This window comes from Coffea arabica, chromosome 6c (assembly GCF_036785885.1).
Source record: "Coffea arabica cultivar ET-39 chromosome 6c, Coffea Arabica ET-39 HiFi, whole genome shotgun sequence".
NCBI lineage: Eukaryota > Viridiplantae > Streptophyta > Magnoliopsida > Gentianales > Rubiaceae > Coffea > Coffea arabica.
The window spans coordinates 24,353,417-24,373,781 of record NC_092320.1 but is presented as its reverse complement, the minus strand read 5'-3'; the positions used below and the strand labels follow the sequence as shown (position 1 = coordinate 24,373,781).

At 35.0% G+C, this 20,365-nt stretch overlaps 1 protein-coding gene across 5 annotated transcripts; it reads left to right on the top strand.

Moving 5' to 3' along the window:
- The first annotated feature begins 3,942 nt into the window (after positions 1 to 3,942).
- Positions 3,943 to 20,031, top strand: LOC113694077 (SNF1-related protein kinase catalytic subunit alpha KIN10). Of its 5 annotated transcripts, XM_072053337.1 has the most exons (13): positions 4,022 to 4,058; positions 4,233 to 4,322; positions 5,592 to 5,785; positions 6,106 to 6,210; positions 8,117 to 8,301; positions 11,383 to 11,565; positions 11,641 to 11,772; positions 11,848 to 12,033; positions 17,931 to 18,020; positions 18,093 to 18,176; positions 18,588 to 18,668; positions 18,761 to 19,018; positions 19,620 to 20,031. In XM_072053337.1, the coding sequence occupies exons 3-13, from the start codon at positions 5,599 to 5,601 to the stop codon at positions 19,731 to 19,733; spliced, it is 1,605 nt and encodes a 534-aa protein (XP_071909438.1). In that variant the 5' UTR covers positions 4,022 to 4,058; positions 4,233 to 4,322; positions 5,592 to 5,598; the 3' UTR covers positions 19,734 to 20,031. The 5 variants fall into 5 exon arrangements, with proteins under 5 accessions (XP_071909439.1, XP_071909438.1, XP_027068732.1 ...); XM_072053338.1 differs by lacking the exon at positions 6,106 to 6,210 and having other exon boundaries at positions 3,943 to 4,058; XM_027212931.2 differs by lacking the exon at positions 4,022 to 4,058 and having other exon boundaries at positions 4,072 to 4,322; positions 18,594 to 18,668.
- Positions 20,032 to 20,365: the final 334 nt, after the last annotated feature.

Sequence of the window (20,365 nt, the reverse complement as noted above, 5' to 3'; positions counted from 1 at the left end):
CGTGCCATGGGAATTGCTATAGAGCATATTCCTTCACCTACTCAGGCGTGACGACAGAAGGCATGTTATAGCCAAGATGAAAGTGGACCATCAATTGCTGCTCCACCTCCACCACCTCAATCCAATTGGTAGCAGCTTTTTAGTCGATTGAATACAATTGAATATTAGTTGGGGTCAATGGATATTCGCATGCAGCGAATTGAAGAGCATTTGGGCAATATCTCCACCTCACCATGATGATGATGGCGCCACCGATAATTGAAGATGCACCGGCCTCTTGATACCTTTTGCTTTTGCTTCCATGTTTCTTAATAGTTTTCTTTTTATCTTTTCCCTGTAGAATGTTTAACTTGCACATATACTTTTGCACTTGGGACTTGTGGTGGTTCTAATTGATTTTGGTCATTGATTGTCGATGGATCATGACTCAAGGTTGAATTGGATCTTAGCCATTGATTTGGAAAGTAACTTGTTCTTATTTTCTTTATTTTCTTTCCCTACACATTGAGGACAATGTATATATTAAGTGTGGGGGGAGGAATGTCCTCAGTAGAAGTTACTTTTGTATTTAAATGTCGGACATGTCATTGAAAAATTGTTTTGTGCTTTTGAATTGTTGATTAGTAGGTATTGTTGACAGGGAGTTTCGTCCAATTTTAAGGAGAAACTCGGTCAAAATATTTTTAATAAATTCTTGTACTGAGTAACTGGGAGTGTTCATCTATAAATATCAATTTTTACATAAAAAAAAGTATTTAAATTAAGTATAAATAAGTGAAATGTTGAGTAATTGGGGATTTTCATCTAAAAATGTCAATTTTTGCATAAAACGACACTTTCACCCTTTTAAGAATGAACAAAAGAGAAGTAAAGTGAATAGTTCCCTCTTAAGGTTCGTAAAGTTTGCATTTCATTTTAAAGGAAGAAACTCTAAGGTGACTATATAGGTTAGTTATTTGTGAGACTAGGTGAGATAGAGAGATTGACTTTGTTAGATTGAATTTTAGGTATAATTATCTTTCTTTTGCATGATATGATGAATATTGAGGGTGATACAAATGGTTGCATCATGAAAGCTGGCCAAGTCAAGAGAGATTGATGATCAAATTCATTTGATTCGTTTCACTTCTTAAATCATTGTTGGATCATTTTTCTTATTGCTTGGTGATAAGCAATGATTTAAGTGTGGAAAAATTTGATGAGTATTTATTATGAGTGTTTTTAAGTAGCATTTTGTGCCTATTTTTGGTACAAATTAAGATGTTTTAAGATGTGACTTGCTCCCTAAGTTTCTAAATTTTATGAGTTTCAATTGAGCAACTTAATGTGCAAAGTTGGTTATATTTGTAGGAATTGAGGTGAATTATCAACGTTGGATTAAGATGGATTCAATTCAAACTCATTAGTGCTTTGACTCAACGGCAATTTGGGAAGTAGAAGAGCATCAAATGCAAGTATTACTGGTGCAATGCCTGAACAAACACTTGGACATCTTGCATGTGATGATAGCGATCAACTGAAGTAGAAAAGAAGCAAGAAAACGTACATGAAGGCAATATGCGACCTCAAATATGTGGGCTTAGGCCACGAATTACAAGGTCGCGTATTGTGTCCTGTTTTTCTGCAATTTGTTTTGCAATTGCTCAGTTTTCTTACTGCTTTCCAGTTCAATTTTAATTCAAAATTTCGGCTGCACATGCTCAAGATTCCTTAGGGAAGAAAAAAAGAGGTTTATATCATATCATTTTCCACTCCTTGACTCTCCTAACATTATATATGTAAGAATCATTGAAGAGAGAAAAAAGTTCTTGAAAATTCTTGCTAGTTCTTGGTAGAAATTAGTTGTAGTCTTGGTAGTTCTTGGTAGAAATTAGTTGTAGCCTTTTCTTCTTCTCTCTAGTTAGAAACTTATAAGAAAAACTTGGAGAACTCATTGTATCACTCCTTTTGTTGAAGAAATAGAAGATTGGGAGCTTGTTCATCACCTTGCCTAAATTTTCTCTATCTTTCCTTTCACTTGTGATTTATTATGTTTAAATACAATGAAGTTATGCTCTTTGTGATCTTATATCACACGAGTGGTTAAATTTCTATATCTAAAGAGCAGATGAAATTTATAACTACTTGATATGAGCTGAATATAATTTACACTTGCTACCTCTAGTATTAACTTGTTCATTTATGCATACTTATTACTTGTTATTGCTTGATCGCCAATAACAAGTTTTTAGTTGTTCTTATTCAATGAAAATTGGTAATAATGATGAAACAACATAAATCGAGTTTAAGAAGCAAACTCATGAGAATAGAGGTACACTTAAGTGGATTAACCTTGCATTTCATGAAGAACAAAAGAGTAGATCTAGTTATTTACCATGAGAATAAGGAAAACTAGCTATTCTAAGCTACCATATCATGAGAGTGAGTTTTGACAAATTTGGAAATAAATCTCTAGTTAAATAAGAGTAGTGACAAGAGGTAAATCTATTCACTTGTATCTTTTGTGCAATAAGTGGGCTCTATTTTTCTAACTCAAGTATTTAGCGACATTTCTCCATTGTTATCTTGCAAGTTATTTAGTTAAAATAGTTAGTAAATATTGTTATTTCTATTACCCTTATTTGATAGATAGTCTAAATAATAGAGCAAGTAAAGGATCTAGTACTTGTAATAGTTGCTCCTCGTGAGATCGATTCGATATATGCCCTAAACTACTATTTAACATGTATACTTGCAGTCAAATGAGTATATTTTGGATTAACTTGCACTTATATTGAGAACCCGTTAACTGCATTATTTATCATAATTTAAATTAACGTTAAAACCAAAAAATTCAAAAATGGAGGACTTGGGAAATTTTCATTTTAAATTAATTTTGTATTTTCAATTGGAACCTAAAGGAATTTTGAAAGGGTGATTGATCACCGTTTACGAAAATAGCACAATTTTTAGGAGAATTTTTGTTTTACATAATATCAGATTGTAGGATTTAGGGTTTATGGTTTAGGGTTTAGACTCTAGGGTTTAGTACTACAAAAATTAAATTTTTATATTTAAAATAAAAAATGGTAGCCACTATGAATAAAAATGCTTCACCGCGTGTCAAATGGGTGGCAAAGCCTTTTCAACAAATAAAAAAAATCGTTCATTTTTACTTCCTTAGCAGCAAAAAATAAAAGAAATTTAAATCAAATTTTTAATAAAGCCTCAATTGTCAATTGCTGCGACCCTTAGATTAGAAACCAACCTCAAATACACCACTTTTGTAATATTTTCTTGTAGGGATAATATATAGAGAAATTCCCCCACAAAACACCAAAATTGTGAATTTTTTTAAATTGAATATTATTGGTTGAAATTTGTCTCTTTCTAATGGATGCTCTGAGTACTTGTTAATACATCTAAATTATATTTAATTTATCATGTGAGTGTACAAACTCACATCTATTGTACTCCTACATAAGAGTGTAAATGAGTTTAAATAAATTGAACACCCTAGTGTTCAAGTTTATTTGATTATTTTGACGAGATTGAATATTGTTCAAATTTGTCTTGTTTACTTCTCGAGTCGAGATCGAACAAACTTTCATCGAATCGAACTCAAGTCAAGTTCGAGTTGCTTGAATTTTTTACACATACATTTTACTTATATGCTAATCAAGCTGAGTTCGAATTAAATTTAAAAGTTTATTAAACGCAAGTTTTTATTTAAACTTGATTTGATAAATTAGCGAATTAAATTTGAACGAGTTTTAACTCGATTCGAGTAATTTGATTTGTCTTTTAATTCTACTCTTATATTTAAATACTTTTTTGAATTTATTTATAAAAAATAAACACGCTTAACGGGTGCCAATTAATGTCCCTTGGCCAAACTCAATAATAAATAAGTACTTTAAAGTATGGGATGCTTGAGTGCTGCGCACAACTGATCAACATTTTTTTTCCCCACCGAATAAAGTCCTCTGGCCGTGCGAGTGTAGAATTCCAGCAATTAGAAAGCGAACACATATGGCTTTCTTGGCATGGAACATTTTCTAGTACAAGAACTATTAGTTGTAGTATTCTATATTGCCTTGTCACCGTCTTTTCTTCACTTTATTTTTCCTTTCTCTGTCGTTTTCTCTAGCTCCGCTCATGTAATTTGTTACTATTCGCGTTGGTCTGACGTTGTACCCAAGATGAAAAGATATGCTCAATTGATTTTGTTAGCTTCTAATGCTCATCAACAGATACATAATTGTCCCAATTCAGTTGCATCTATGCATTTCCAAGGCGTCTACAACTCCTTTCCTCTTCTCTGTTCCTGGATTTTGGACTAGGTTTGTATCAGTTTGTTTACTTGATTTGAATTCTGATGCATGCATGATTAAAGTTCTTGTTTAGTTTCTATGGGTACATGTGTCGAACTGGTGTTTTGTTTTTGTGTAATTCTTTAAAGCTGGATTGAGCTAATCAGTTGTTTCTCTGTGTCTCTGCTATGCTGGCTTTGTTCTGAGACGATTCTTGCTTCTATGTTTGTGATTTTTTTGAGTTTTGAGGATACAGTTCTTGAAACTTGCTTCTTTAGGATCATAATTTCTTTGAAAACGGCCACTCTGCTCTGTATTCAAAACTCATCAGTTGAAAATTTTTATTTTATTATGTGCAATTCTTTGTAATTTGATTGAACAAATCAGCTACGTCTTCCCCCCTCTGCTACATTGCTTTAGTCTGAAATAATTCTCGGTTTCAGTTATGTGGTTGGTTGTTTTTTGACTATACAGATCTTGAAATTTTTTTTCCGTTAAGATCATAATGTCTTTGCTCTGTTCTGTATTCTAGTCTCATGAGGTGTGATCAGTTTAAAGTCCTTATCAACTGGTTTTTTTTCGATGGGCCATTTACTAATCGTACACAGGACAGCAATCAAAAATTAAACTTGTTAGATTTAGAATTTTCAGAAGAAAGTATATATCTAACTCTTTAATTTGGAATAACAAAAAAAAAAATAATGAATGGTGGAAAAACGCACTGTATGATATAAAAGAGAGTCTGTGATCCTCAAACAAATTGGTAGAAGCAATATGCAAGAAAAGAAAAGACAGTCTTAAAGGAGATGGCTCTAAAGGAAAACTGATAGCTGATGGAAGTAAAAGTTATTTGGTCCTTAAAACCCTTAGTTGTGTTTTAGCGCTTGCAAAATCTCTGAAGAAAAAAATGAAAATGAAAAGGGAAAAGTACACTTCAGTGTTCCTCTCAATAATATCTGAGTGTTGTCAATTATTTTTTATCTATTCAAGTGACAAGGGGATTGAACTTACTTTTGCTGATGTTGGACTTCAATATTCAAAGTGATTGTGTCATAGCTATTCACTGTTTTCAATTAAGTATTACAATAAGGGTATGTTGATGTCTATTCAGAACTTTTGAATGGTGTACATAGATCAAAGAGCATAGGGTACTTCTTCTTTTTCTTTTTCTTTTTCTTTTTAACATTGATAGATTTCTTGAGTGGCTATTGTGCAAAAGCATATTTAGCTGCCAGTTATGTGATTATGAATTTCTTTTCATTTTGGAAACCTTAGCAACTGAATGGTTAATTGGTGCAGCTTCAAGATGGAGGGAAAAGCTAGTAAGGAACGCAAGTCCTATAGGAGTGTTCTATCAAACTACAGGCTGGGCAAGACATTGGGTGTTGGATGCTTTGCTAAAGTCAAACTAGCTGTTCATAATTTGACAGGGATTAAAGTTGCCATAAAGATCCTTGATCGTCAAACGCTTGATGAGTTTGAAACTATGAAAGGTACATTTTAAAGTTACAAGTCTTCTGATAAATGGACCACTGCGTTTGCTTCATTGTTTATCGGGTCTTTGCAAGAATCTGGTTTTATCTTGCACTTAAACAGACTTCTTGATGACATGCATGTAACAGCAGTAGAAAAGGAACAAAATCTGTTGCAGTCCATTCCTAATTGTCTAATGATGAAATTATGTTAATGAACTTTAAAGTAAAAGGACTAAACATATATTGTCTGCATGTTTACCATTCTAAGTGTTCCAACTGAATTGGTTAATTTTGAATATGATAGGGAATAAAGTTTCTAAGTCACTCTCTGATAACAGCTATTGAACCTGAAACAATAGACCAGTGGACCCTCCAAAGCATTTCTACATCAGTGTCATTACGGTTATTTGTTGGACATACTGGGAGTTCTTTCTTGAGAGCAGGTTTATAACATAAATTTCTTGTATTTTAGTTCCTTTTTATTTTCTTTTTGGTGGGACAAGCAGTACAGCCTGTAACTCAGAAATAGGCCCGCCTATTTTCCCTTTATGCTTAATCATTCTATATGGAGGCACAAAGCAGGGAGCAAAATTTGTAAGATAAAGCTTTAAGGAGTTATCAGTGAATGGACCATCTTCTTCAGTAGAGTAAATTCTCAGGACCATCTTCTTCAGTAGAGTAAATTCTCAGCACGAAAAGAGTACTTAATTTTGATTTAAAATACCAAAAGTGAATCTGGTGCTGTGTATGGTAAATAATTCAGAATCTAACATCACTGTCCACCAAAATTTCATCTTTTCATATGGTCTGAATTAGACTCTAATTTAGTCCAATAAAAATGTTTTATTTTTTTTGTATATTCACTTGCAATTTATATCTTCAAAACATTTAATGTCCTTCTATAGTAAAGTGTTCTCTATGGCAATGTTCATTAATAAGGTACTTTTGATTAGTTTGAGCCCACAACATATTAATAAGATTATTTCATAAGATTTTTCATCTGTCCAAGATTTGCAATTTTAAGTATACAGTTCACTTGCCTGAACTTCTATGCCAGCTATCTGTGTTTGATAGGCATTAAATATTCATTGCAACAATGAATACTCTTAGTCATGTATGGACTTTGATTAGAAACTGTGATCAGTAATTTGTTCTTGTACTTAAGCTCAGTCCATTTGACGAAATTCCAGTGCATTTAAACCAACATGGGTATTTGTTGTTTCAATAATATATCTTTAAGCAGAATATGTTCTTACTTAAACTTGATGATTGTGAAGTTTAGGTTGGCTTTATTGCTTATGTTCTCCATGATTATCAGAAAGCAGCAGAATTTGGGTTGTGAAATGCATGTGTAAGAACATTTAGGCGACAGAATTTGACTGGATTCACATTCTGAGTGTGTATCTAATCATCCTGACGACACAACTATTTTGAATAACCACATAAGTTTTTTCGAATAGATGCAGTCGAATGGTTTTCCAATTTTATGACAGCAAATGTGCTTTAGCCACTAGCTTTATCCCGAAGCTTTTGGGAATTTTTTTTCCTCCACTGTTCCAAGCTCACCATTGCCTCCTTAACTTGATAACCACCACAGCAAGTTTGATATGTGCCTTGTCCCTGATGAATTCCATGGTATTATTCTTGTTAATCTTTATTCATCAGTTAGCTAGATCTATCTTGAGTTTGGATTAAATATCCAAATTTGTCAACTGATTCCAGGTCTGTGACAGTGGGCGTTGGATTTAAACCAGTAGAATAAAGATGGTCTTATGTGCTCTCTAGTTGAAATGTTGTTGCATATATCATTATCTGAATTGGATATGTGAATCTGAGCTATCAATTGATCATATTCTCCTCTAACTTGTTTTCACGTTTGTGCCTCCTACTTTTCACCAACAACCAGGAACTCCACTTGGTGAAGCTCTGCCTCTAACCTATCCCATATATCTCTTCTCTATTTTTCCATCTTGTGTTTGAAATGAACTTAAAATTTTAATGAGCAAATAAAATTCAAGAAACATGGCACTTGGAATTACTGGAAATTTTGAGATTATAAATTTCAAGTATGCTTGCATTAGAGGAAGACTGGCAAAAATTGATGGAAGTCATGGCTTTCTTGGTTCTGTCGATATGCAATTTCAGTATGTCCTGTCATTCGCAGTATGCATGACCTATGGAAAAAATTACTCAGTGTCGAACCAATATTCTGTTCAAAGCGTTTCATGCCACCAAAAAACTTGCTTCTTGATATAATTGATCTTTTGTCCTAATTTATTACTAGAAGGCTGAAGCCTTTCTAAATTTAATATTTGACCAAATAAACATCCTTTTCCTCTTCTGGTCCAGTTAGACGAGAAGTTAATATAATGAGGCAGCTTTCACATCCTCATATTGTTCGGCTCTTTGAAGTTATAGAAACAACTTCCCACATATATGTGGTTATGGAGTATATGAATTCTGGTGAACTATTTTACTACATCACAGAGAAAGGTAGATTGAATGAGGATGAAGCCCGCCACTTCTTTCAACAGGTGCATTCAGTAGCTGTAATGGAAAATTCATCCCAGTATTCATTTTCTATATGGTTATATGTTATTTTATTCAGACACGTGTTATTGACTAAACAAGCATGCACCTTGAATAGTTTAAGTTTCTGCACATCTTGGTTAGTTTGATTCAAGTAGCTTTTTTGTTTCATCTGCTTTGATATTTTATGCAGCTGACATCAAATATAAGTGGACAATCAGAAATCACTAGCTTGGTCTTTTCAACTAAAATCTTCTCGTTCATTAACTTAAAGGGATGGGACAGATGACAAATGTGCCATAAAAACTGAAAAGGAGCTCCCATATATGCAAACAAAGAGAATCTTATATTATGTAAGAATGGAAAAGGGAAATAGGAGCATCACCTGAGATGAATCAATCATTCAAGTACTTTCACAAGCCAAAACCAAGATATAATTCTTATTCATAATTAAGAGATTGAGAAGGTCGAAATTGTAACACTAATAAGATATATGAATATTTACTCCAATGAACATAAGACTATTATCTGGAAATAGAATTTGAAAAGTCATTTATCTAGGAAAGCTAGAGTTAGTAGCAGAAACATATTTAGCAGGGCAAGGCAACCTGGATAGGAAGCAGAAAATAAATGTGTAAAGGGAGTCAGATGCTGGTCCTATGCATATTATCTACTTAGACCTTTTTTTTACCCTTTTCTCCTGAAGTTTGAAACAAAGTGGTTGCAAAAGATGTCAAAGCGGATCAATGTGCAAGAGTTCAATGAAGTATGGATGAAACTCTTGTGGCTATTAATGAAATGAGGGTTTTCTTTTGGTTGTGAAAAGTTCAACCAAAAAAATCCTCAAATTGTCAGCTTGAACTTTATGGTGGCAGTAGCTGTGATTATAAAATAGCTCACCAAAAGAAGGTGTCAACTTTCTTGGGGTGAATGAACCCAGAAACATGTTGAAGCCAAAATCAATGGCCTAAAGTGGTTGGTCCCTAGTTGCTATTATTGTATTGGCTGTAGTTTACAACTTTAGTTGCAGAATTAGAGTATTTCTCAAGTGTTGAATTGGAATGTACTGGGGAGTACTAATTCTCATCTAAACACTAGTACCAATCAATATGCTTTATGGTACTGGAAGGAAACTTGGATGGGTACTATAAGGAGCTAAGACTCCGACCTATGCAGCAGATAGTGAAAAGCTTTGGGAATAGAACTGTTTTGGGCATAGAACTGTTTTTCTTTGTTTGAAAAGTTTTGGGCATCACTTTCTTTATACCTCTTGCAATGGCTTGGGTATAGATGGTCAATAATGAAGGCTCAAACCATTTGTCTAAAACTCCTTAAGCACAAGTCTGCATAGAACCATTGTAACCATCTCCATAGAATATATGTCTGACAACGTATTACATTTCAGTTATGCTAATGGTTGAATTAAGCCATAATATCACTTGATATTTTTCTGTCCTAGTTGACTTCTACATGTGATTAATCAACTTAAAAGCTTGACTTCTAACAGTGAACGAACCAAACAGAAGCATATCATGTAAGGGGCAGAGAAAGACTGGGATAGAAAACACTCATAGGCACTTTATTGGCATTAATGTTTGGTATGTAATTTCTCGTGCAAGTAACATAAAAGTTTGTAGTCAAACTTCTCCTTGGATGTAATTCATCTCAGAATTTGGATTCAAGAGATAACTTAAATGTGTTTCTTTCAAGTGTTATAGAAGTTACAGTTGGCCTGAAAATGGACTGATTAAGATAAATAAACATTTTAACTTCATTTGAACTCTTTTCTTCCAGGTTGAATCATTTTTTTTTATTTCAATTTCCAATAATACTGTCATACACTAACAAGGATTGTAGCCATACAAGTCTGAGAGAGCATATGCGTGTGGAAAAGAAGAAACATCTCGCTGGTATAAAAGAATGATTGCCATTATATACGTGTAACTCATACTTCTGGCCCAAAAACATATTGATTACTGATAACAGAGATTTTAAAGGGATTGCTTATTTTAGTTTCTCGTATTCTGGAATAAAGCTTTCTGCTTCTTTGGCCTGAAAGTATGTTTAAACAACATATCACGGACTTCACGCCAAATTGGAGACTCTGAATTTGGACTAGATAATTATTACTAAAAAGTTTCACATCAATTATTTGTGGATCCTCCTTAGCAAAAGATTCAAGTCCTTCGGCTCGAGGACAACATAGTGGAGAATCTTCACTTTAACCTCCCAAGCAAGAAAATCTTCTGGTCCTGTCAAACTCTTGCTGTAAATAATAGTTATGTTTGCCATGTAAATAATAGTTATGATGTTACATGGCAAGCAAAGCGGGCCCTGACTAGTCTAGGGTGCAGAGAAGCGCTCATAGTCAAACACAAGCAAGATATAAATTGTTTTGTTGACAATTACCCAGATAATTCAAAATTTCTTCAAAGAGTGCCATTCATTTGAAAGTAGTTGAAGTATGAATCTTTCTTACAAGTTGTTTTGTGGGAAAGAGAGCAGTGGAGGGGCACAAGGAGGAGAACTATTATACAAAATACTGAACTGCATTATATTATATTACAGATGTGGAGTTGCTTGTATGTGGGGTTGGGGGATGGGAACCTGTGAACCCCTTGCTCACATGTTTACTTAGTATATGGTGTCACTCATACCGTAGACTTAGCTAAAACCTAATGCATTAGCCTCTGATGTTTATGAAGCTTGCAATCTATTAAATATGCTTTATCATCTTTGCAAGTGAATGCACATATAATTCCTTGTATAATAGTACGCAATGAGATTGAATGCTTGGAAAAGTAGTAGTTAGGGAACAGATACAATGGGACGTTCTTTATGTTAAAGCATCCTTCAACAGTTTAAACTTAGGATAAATTATATTGCTCAAGCTTTTTTGGATGGTTTCACACTTGGATGTGTTGGATTCTTTACTCTGGATGACTTATATGCTACAGTTCATAATACTTAATTAAATAAGAAAATGTTTCAACTTTAATTCTTTGGATGTAATCTAATGTGCTTTCTAGATTTTGTTTAAGAGATAAATGAGGTTGTCTGTACTAATCAGATAAAGTTTAAAGTAGATAATCTCAGGTATTGAGTATTGCCACCATCACATGGTGGTTCATCGGGACCTCAAGCCAGAAAACCTACTGTTGGATTCTAAACGCAATGTCAAAATTGCTGACTTTGGACTTGGGAATATAATGCGTGATGGCCATTTCCTCAAAACAAGCTGTGGGAGTCCAAATTATGCTGCTCCAGAGGTTGGGTCTACATTCTTAATTGGTTACAACTATATAATGTTGTGCACAATGACAATTGCATTGTTCTGAACTCAGGTTGTGGGTAATCGACTTTATGCTGGTCCCGAAGCTGATGTATGGAGTTGTGGAGTTATCTTATATGCTCTAATCTGCGGAAGGCTTCCTTTTGATGATGATAACCTTCCTGGATTATATGCAAAAATAAGGGTAGGTTAGATAATTGAAATTCTTTTCCTAAATGTTCACTTTTTCACTCAGCAGTCTTGGTTCTTTTGCTGCTAGAATGGTAGTTACACAGTCTCAAATCACATGTCAAGGGGTGCAAATGACTTGATTGCAAGGATTTTTGAGGTCAACCCTGTGGACCGCATATCCATTCCTGAAATACGCCGGCATCCATGGTTTCAGCAACACATCCCGCGGTATATATCAAATGCAACAATTGAGTCATTATATGATACAACAAAGGTGATATGAGCAGTCTCTTGATCACAAAGTAGTCCAATTTTTGGTAGATTGCATGTCTGCCATTGTTATAATTTTAGTTTTTTAATTGGCAATACTGCAATAGCAACTTATTATAGGAGGAAAACATGAAGGATATTTGCCTTAGAAATGAGGAACATTTTGAAACATAATGAGTTAGTTTCTTTCAGGCTTAGATCTCATCATTGGATTCATGCTATTATTTATCCATCATATTCTACAACCTGGTAATGCAGTTGCATTGATAGGATTAGTAAGGTGCTTAACTTTATTTTGTTTCTCTTTTGTTGTTTTTGTTAAAAGCTAGTGTTTAAAAGTAAAAGGTAATTATTTGTCAGATAGGATTGGTGTCATAATTAATAAGAATCACTTTACCTGTCTCAATAATGATTTCCTTCTTATGCAAGGGCATGCATGTTAAACTTTGTCTCTGTCACTGACACTGTCACAATAATTTACCTATGTGATTTCTCTAACCAATGCTTATGCGCACAAGAAACATTAATCAGTGCCCCGGAATTTTGAGTATTTTTCTCCAACTGCTTGTTATATGTTTGGTACCAACTATTTTATTTCCTGCATATTTCCAGTAGCACTTGTCTTAACTATAATACCCTTTGGTTTTCCCTAACAGGACTTCAAAATTTTCTTCCCAGAATATATATACACTGGACATTGAAATGTTTTTCTAAAATATATATTTCCAAAAGCTTTGATAAAAACAGTATCATGTTCCTTAATTCAACTTTAGGTCAACTTGAAGGTTTCTTTTTCTTCTTGAAGTATATTATGAAGCCATAGTCCCATATATATGGAATTGCACCTTACATTAATTATGTAAACAATGAAATGCTTGACTTGTGAAAACTAAGAAAAAGGGAGAGAAAAAATACTCTTTTTCATATCTCTTTGGACTACACAATATACAAATATATATACACAAGTGGATACTATAATCATATGATACTATAATCAATCAAATCTAATCTTTCCTAATATTTACAATATCAAATCTTTCCATAATATCAGATTACATATCTTCAACACTCCCCCTCAAGATGGAGCATAGATGTTAATCATGCCCATCTTGCCACAAATGTAATCAATTCTCGGACCATTTAGAGGTTTAGTGAAAATATCAGCTAACTGTTCTCCAGTTCTCACATGACTGGTTGAGATCAAGTTTTGTTGAATTTTTCACGAACAAAGTGGCAATCAACTTCAATATGCTTTGTTCTCTCATGAAAAATTGGATTTGATGCTATATAAAGGGCAGCTTGATTGTCACACCATAATTTCATTGGAAGTGAATTATTGATTCCCACCTCACACAATAATTGATGTATCCATATAAGCTCACAAGTGGATTGTGCCATAGATCAGTATTCGGACTCTGCACTAGAGCGAGATACTACACTTTGTTTCTTACTTCTCCACGATACCAAATTACCTCCAACGAAGACACAATATCCAGTTGTAGATCTTGGATCAATTTTAGAACCTGCCCAATCCGCATCTGAGAAGCATTCAACATGAGAATGACCATGATTACCATATGGTATCCCACGTCCTGGAGCTCCTTTAAGATAACATAAGATTTGCTCTAAAACTGCCCAATGGGTGGTTCTTGGTGAGGACATAAATTGACTCACAATACTAACTGGATATGCAATATCCGGACAAGTCACAGTAAGATAATTCAACTTCCCCACTAATCTCCGGTACATTTCAGGATCTGAAAATAACTCCCCATCATCTGCTGTAAGTTGCATGTTGGGGATCATTGGTGCACTGCATGGCTTAGCACCTAGCTTTCCTGTTGCTTTCAAAAGATCAAGAACATACTTCCTTTGGCATAAGAAGATACATTGTTTACATCTTGTAACCTCAATGCCTAAAAAGTATTTCAACATACCCAAATCTTTTGTCTAGAAGCGCGATTGAAGAAAATCTTTAAGAGCTGTAATACCTGCATTGTTACTACCAGTAATAACAATATCATAAATATAAACCACTAATAGAATAATATCAACTTCAGATTGTTGATAAAAGACAGAATGATCAGAATTACACTTCTTCATGCCAAACTCTTGAACCACCTCACTGAATCTCCCAAACCAAGCACGTGGATTCTGTTTTAAACCATATAGTGATTTTCGGAGTTCACAAACCTTACCAGACTCCCCCTGAGTAACAAATCCAGGTGGTTGCTCCATATAAACTTTCTCTTGCAAATTCCCATGAAGGAATGCATTCTTAACATCTAACTGGTACAAAGGCCAATTATTAGTAGCAGCAAGGGAAATAAATAATCGAACAGAGGTGAGTTTTGCTACGGGAGAAAACGTGTCTGAGTAATCCACCCCATATGTCTGAGCATACCTTTTAGCAACAAGACGAGCTTTGAGGCGAGCAACAGAACCATCAGGATTGACTTTTACAGCAAACACCCATTTACAACCAATAGGTTTCTTACTTGTTGGTAGATGAACCAAATCCCAAGTACCATTATTATCTAGAGCCATCATTTCTTCCTCCATAGCAGCCCGCCAACAAGGATGCTCCAAAGCCTCAGATAAGTGTTGAGGAAGAGATATTGAATCTAAGGAAGCAGTAAAACAACGCAAGGAGGGAGACAAATGGTCATATGAAGCAAATGATGAAACTGGATAAGTGCGCTGTCTTTTACCTTTTCTTAAAGCAATAGGCAAATCAAGACTAGAATCTAAAGACTGAGGAAGCGGTGGATCAGGACTTGGATCTGTAGACAGAGAAGATGGTGGAAGATGCGAGTTTATGTGTTGAGAACGACGAGAATACACTTGAGTGATCGGTGGTCTTGTAGGAACAGTTGTTGTAACAGTGTAGACTAGAATATCATCTCCCTCCCCTTGACTACTGTAGACATTAGACTCAAGAAAAAATAGATGTGCCTCAAAAAATGTAACATCAGCAGAGACTAAATAACGATATAAAGTTGGAGAATAACATCTATACCCTTTTTGAAGACGTGAATAACCCAAAAACACACACTTGAGCGATTTGGGATCTAATTTAGACACCTGAGAACGGGTATCACGAACAAAACAAGTACACCCAAATATGCGTGGCTCAATGGGGAATAAAGATTGGGTTGGAGACAAAATTGAATAAGGAATCTCACCAGCAAGCACAGAAGATGGCATGCGATTAATTAAAAAACAGGCTGTTGAAACCGCATCTGCCCAAAATTGCTTAGGAACCTTCATGTGAAATAGAAGGGCTCTAGCAATTTCTAGTAAGTGCCTATTTTTCCTTTCAGCAACACCATTTTGTGGTAGTGTGTCAGGACATGAAGATTGGTGAAGGATTTCATTTTCTGACATATATGAATTAAAGGGTTTAGAAAAGTACTCTTTTGCATTATCACTTCGCAAAATGCAGACAGACACATTGAATTGTGTTTTTATTTTAGAACAAAAGGAACAAAAGATATTAAATAAATCTGAATGACTTCTCATTAAATATAACCAAGTAACACGAGAATAGTCATCAACAAAGGTGACAAAATACTTAAAACCAGACATAGATACTATTGGACAAGGGCCCCAGATATCAGAGTGCACTAATTCAAAGGGAAATGAAGCCCGTTTATTGACTCTAGGCAAGTAAGGCAAACAATGATGTTTGGCAAATTGACATGACTCACAATCTAAATGGGATAAATTCTGAAAATTTGGACACAACTTTTTCAAAATGGGTAGAGATGGATGACCCAAATGACAGTGAATTTCAAGCGGAGTCAAGGTGGAGGAACATGCAACAGGTTTCGGCACTTTTGATGAAGGGGTTTCAAGTGTATACAGACCGCCAGACTCACGTCCTTTACCAATAATCTTTCCGGTCATAAAATCCTGAAAAACACAATATTCAAGAAAGAATGAGACAGAGCACTTGAGAGCTTTTACTGACTGAGAGTAAATTAAACGAAAAATTAGATAAGCATAAGACTGAATATAAGGGGATAGATGACACAAGAATTGCTATACCAGAACCCACAACTAAAGCACATGACCCATCAGCCAAAGTAACATTCGGATGATCTTTGTTAGGATTAAAAGAGGAGAGGATACCTTTATTACCGGTCATATGATCTGTTACACCGGAATCGATGACCCATTTGTTAGAAGATGACATAAGGCATGTAGTAGGTTTACCTGAGTGATCAATAGAAGGAAGATTGGTACTAGAAGATGGGTTAGCAGATTTTTGTGAGGCTTGGAACTCAGTAAAGCGGGCAAACTCATCAGCAGAGATGAGTATGGATTTGTCAGACGGCACATAATTATTTTCCTGGGATGCGAAATTTGCAAACGGGGGCTGCTGTTGAGGTCTACCATGAAGGTCCCAACACGTACGCATGGTATGGCCTGGTTTCTTATAGTGATAACAGACTCGCTGATTTGAGTTGTATTGTCCATGACCAGCAATCCCACCAGTTCCATTTTTGCCACTGTTTCTACCATTATGACCAGCTCCACTTCGACTCGCGAGAGCACTAGTAACATTGGAAGTAGACAAAGATCCCTCGGTTCTCAACACTCGTGTGAAAGTTTCATGGAAGGAAACAATCTCTGGGCTAGAGAGAATTTGTGTTCGAGCAGCATCAAACTCAATTGGTAATCCTAAAAGAAAACTCATTACAGCCATTTGTTCCCGTTGAGACTGTTGAGTTTTTACATCAGTACTCAAAGGAAGGAGAGAATTCAATTCTTCATACACGTTTAAAATTCATAAAATATTCTGTAAGAGATCTTTGCTGTTTTTCCGGACCGTAAAATTCCTTGCAAACATCATATATATGATTTAAATTACCCTTACCAGAATACAAGAAAGCCAAATAATCCATGAGATTTTTAACAAACTCACAATGATTGATGAGATTGACTATCTCATTATCAATAGAGTTTCGGATTTGCAAAAAAAGTTTTGCATCTTCCCTTAGCCAAACCTTCTTTTCTTCCCCATCAACGGGTGGGTCATCAGTGAGATGATCATCTCTATCGATGCTGCGCAGATATATCCGAATAGTTTTACTCCAATCCAAAAAAATTTTTCCACTCAATTTATGTCCAGTAATTTTTGATGTTGTAGGAATAACATTAGAAATTACTGTTTTCATCTCTCTACTACTACCTTTCATATCTGCCATTATAATTCACACAAGAAAGACCTAAAAGTGACTCAATAGGGTCATGTCAAAAGACAAACTGATAACAGAGATTCACACAAGAAAGACCTAAAAGTGACTCGATAGGGTCACGTCAAAAGACAAACTGATAACAGAGCCTGAAACTCTGATACCATGAAAGCTAAGAAAAAGGGAGAGAAAAAATACTCTTTTTCATATCTCTTTGGACTACACAATATACAAATATATATACACAAGTGGATACTATAATCATATGATACTATAATCAATCAAATCTAATCTTTCCTAATATTTACAATATCAAATCTTTCCATAATATCAGATTACATATCTTCAACAACTTGAATATCATTCCATATTTGGTGTTGTGGATTATGCTTAACAGCTATTTCTGAAGGACTTATCTTCTTTACATGAATATTACACGCAATCCTAAGCGTAATTGACTTAAATTATTTCACAAATGGTGATAAGTCCAATAACTTTATTACACTTGCATGCTCAAATATTCTATTCATTTTTCTTGGTCTATTTTAAACATTGTTAGGATTAAATCTTAAATTATTATGCATTTGTATGGTGAATTTTGTATTGCAACAAGTTTCTGCTCTCTAAATATTGCATGTACTTGGTGATGTCTGATCAACAATTTCCAGCAATTAACCAAGTTTTCTGTTGCCTTTGACAGGTAGATGAGGAAGTTGTTAGAGAAATGGTTAACATGGGCTTTGATATTTGTGAAGTGATTGGGTCTGTTCTCAATCATCTGCAAAATGAGGTGTTAAAGCTTTATCAATTACAATCTGAATTCTCAATTTGATTGGTCGTCTGACATGCTGTAAAATTTCAGATCACAGTCACATATTATCTGCTGTTGCATCGTCAGTTTCAAGGTCGCTTTAGTTATGGTAGAAGCGAGCTTGGGGAATCTTCCGTAAGTTGATTCTTTCCTCAATCCCATCTGCACCAAAGGAGGGGAAGAGAAAAAAGCAACCTAATTTAAAAAAAATTATTTTGTTATGTAGATGAAAACCATTTTCTTATGATTTTCCACTGATTTTTCAGTGGAAGTTGTGATAGGAATATTTATATAAATGGCCTGGGAAGGTGGGGTGGGAAGGTAAAGCTGGAAAATGAAGGTAGACTAGAGCACCACTTTGTCTTTGATAATTGACAGATTCCTGGTAATTCCTGTATAAAGTGCTATTAGACTAGCAAAATTGTCCAAGGCCAAATATTTTCTAACAGTAACAACAGATCCTTGAGACAAAACTGCATAGAAAACCATATCATGCACTAGTAAATTACTTAGCAAAGACTTTCAGTTGAAGTAATTTTGTTGTAGTCGCAGGAGTTGTTCGACCATACTCGAATTTTCTTGAGGTCTGTTTCTGCTCTTGAACAGAAGTGGACACTTGGGTTTAAGGTAACATTGATCAATCATGCGAACATAATTTTAGTTGTGATAACGGATATTCTTCTCTGAATTTAAACATTGCTGGTTTCATTTATGTCCAGTCTCAGGCATCTCCGCATCAAACTATGATGGATGTTTTAAAAGTTTTTCATAGCATAAATGTGCAGTGGAAGCAAATAGGACCTTATAACATGAAATGTCTATGGAACCCTCCATCTTCCAAAGCTTTAAATGGAAAATTTGTTGATCAGTTCCCCCAAATACCTCAAACAAAGCCTGTCGATGGCAAAACAGAGCCAAGTACAGCTGCTAATGGGATGGGCATTAGAAAGCATGATGTTGTTAAGTTTGAATTGCAGGTGAGAAACAGTTTTTGGTTTTCTACTTATGTTCTTGAACTTGAGAAATGGAATATCATGAGAAAATGTTGTTACCATTTGGTTATAAGTTTACTGCATAATCCACAAGGCAGCATGGTACAGCATGTTGTACTTGACTACAATAGCCACTTTATGTTCAAACAAAAGTGGCTCTGATAAGCAGTTTTTCTTGATTTTGAGTCAAAGTTGATTAGGGCCTTCTAATTAGTCTGAACTTGTGTGATCTTTGATCAGCGTCAGGCACTAATTGTACCAGTCGTTGAGTTTATGTGCTTGCTTGTTGAGGTAAAGCTATTCCTTCTAATGGATGAATTAAACAATAAGAATAATGCAGTGTGTAAGAAGAAAAGCATCATTATGCACTAACAAGAAAGATGAGATTTCCTTGTTTTCATATTTAGCCAGTAGCTGGTTTACTCGTTTTTGATACATGAGGAACTAGCAATGTTCAGTAATCACTCAGCTAAAGCATAGAAACTGTGCAATAAATTGCAACGTTCTTCAGGACTTGTCCGTAACATATTTTTCTTTTGCATGAGATCATATAATTTCATGAATTAACATTCCTTTTTCCCTACAGCTTTACCGAGGTAGCACAGAGTTGTACGTTGTGGATTTGCAATGGTTGAACGGGCCACCATTTCTCTTCCTTGAAATTTGTGCATCGTTTCTTTTTGCTGTTGGAGTAATGTAGCCTGCTGGATGCAGAGTGCAGAATGGTTTACAGCTCCCTGAGAAGCTTTTGGCAGTCTGCTGTCTTCTTTGCTGAAGAATTGAACCTATACAGGTGGACTGATGGGTTAATTCATAACCTCTTGCTGTTTCATGAGGGCACATCTTATATTGATGCTACCTTTGGATGTTTTAGCATGATGATTATACAATAACTAGTGACTTCTACAGATGAGAAATCTTAACGTGTATTTGACGAGTGCTCTGGTCATTGCTCAACATTTCATATATACAGAAATTTGCCTTTGATTTATTCGAAATTTTTGCCTCTTATATGTGGGACTTTGTTACTTTCCTTTGTTTCTGGTTCAAGATTGTGTTCAGTTTGGAGAGCTTCCATGGATACAACAGCCTATATGCTTAATTGCTTATGCAAAGATTAGACAAGTGATGAAAAGGTCCTATGTCGATGGCAATAGTTGATAAGGAACCATAGATTTTTGTTTTCTGAGACCTCTAACAGGATGAAATTCTGTTTAGTCATTGTGTGCCTGAATCAAGGACAAAAACTTGCATGGAGAGACATCTCTTGGTTATTAACCAAGTTCCCCCTTCCAGCTTCCACTTCTTGAGAAAAATAGAGGTGTCGTGACT

Coding starts and splice junctions, on each gene's coding strand:
- LOC113694077 (XM_027212930.2), top strand. CDS start 4,219: ATGCTCATCAACAGATACATAATTGTCCCAATTCAGTTGCATCTATGC. Junction 4,323..5,591: donor GTTCCTGGATTTTGGACTAG/GTTTGTATCAGT, acceptor TAATTGGTGCAG/CTTCAAGATGGAGGGAAAAG. Junction 18,177..18,587: donor GCGAGCTTGGGGAATCTTCC/GTAAGTTGATTC, acceptor ATTTTGTTGTAG/TCGCAGGAGTTGTTCGACCA.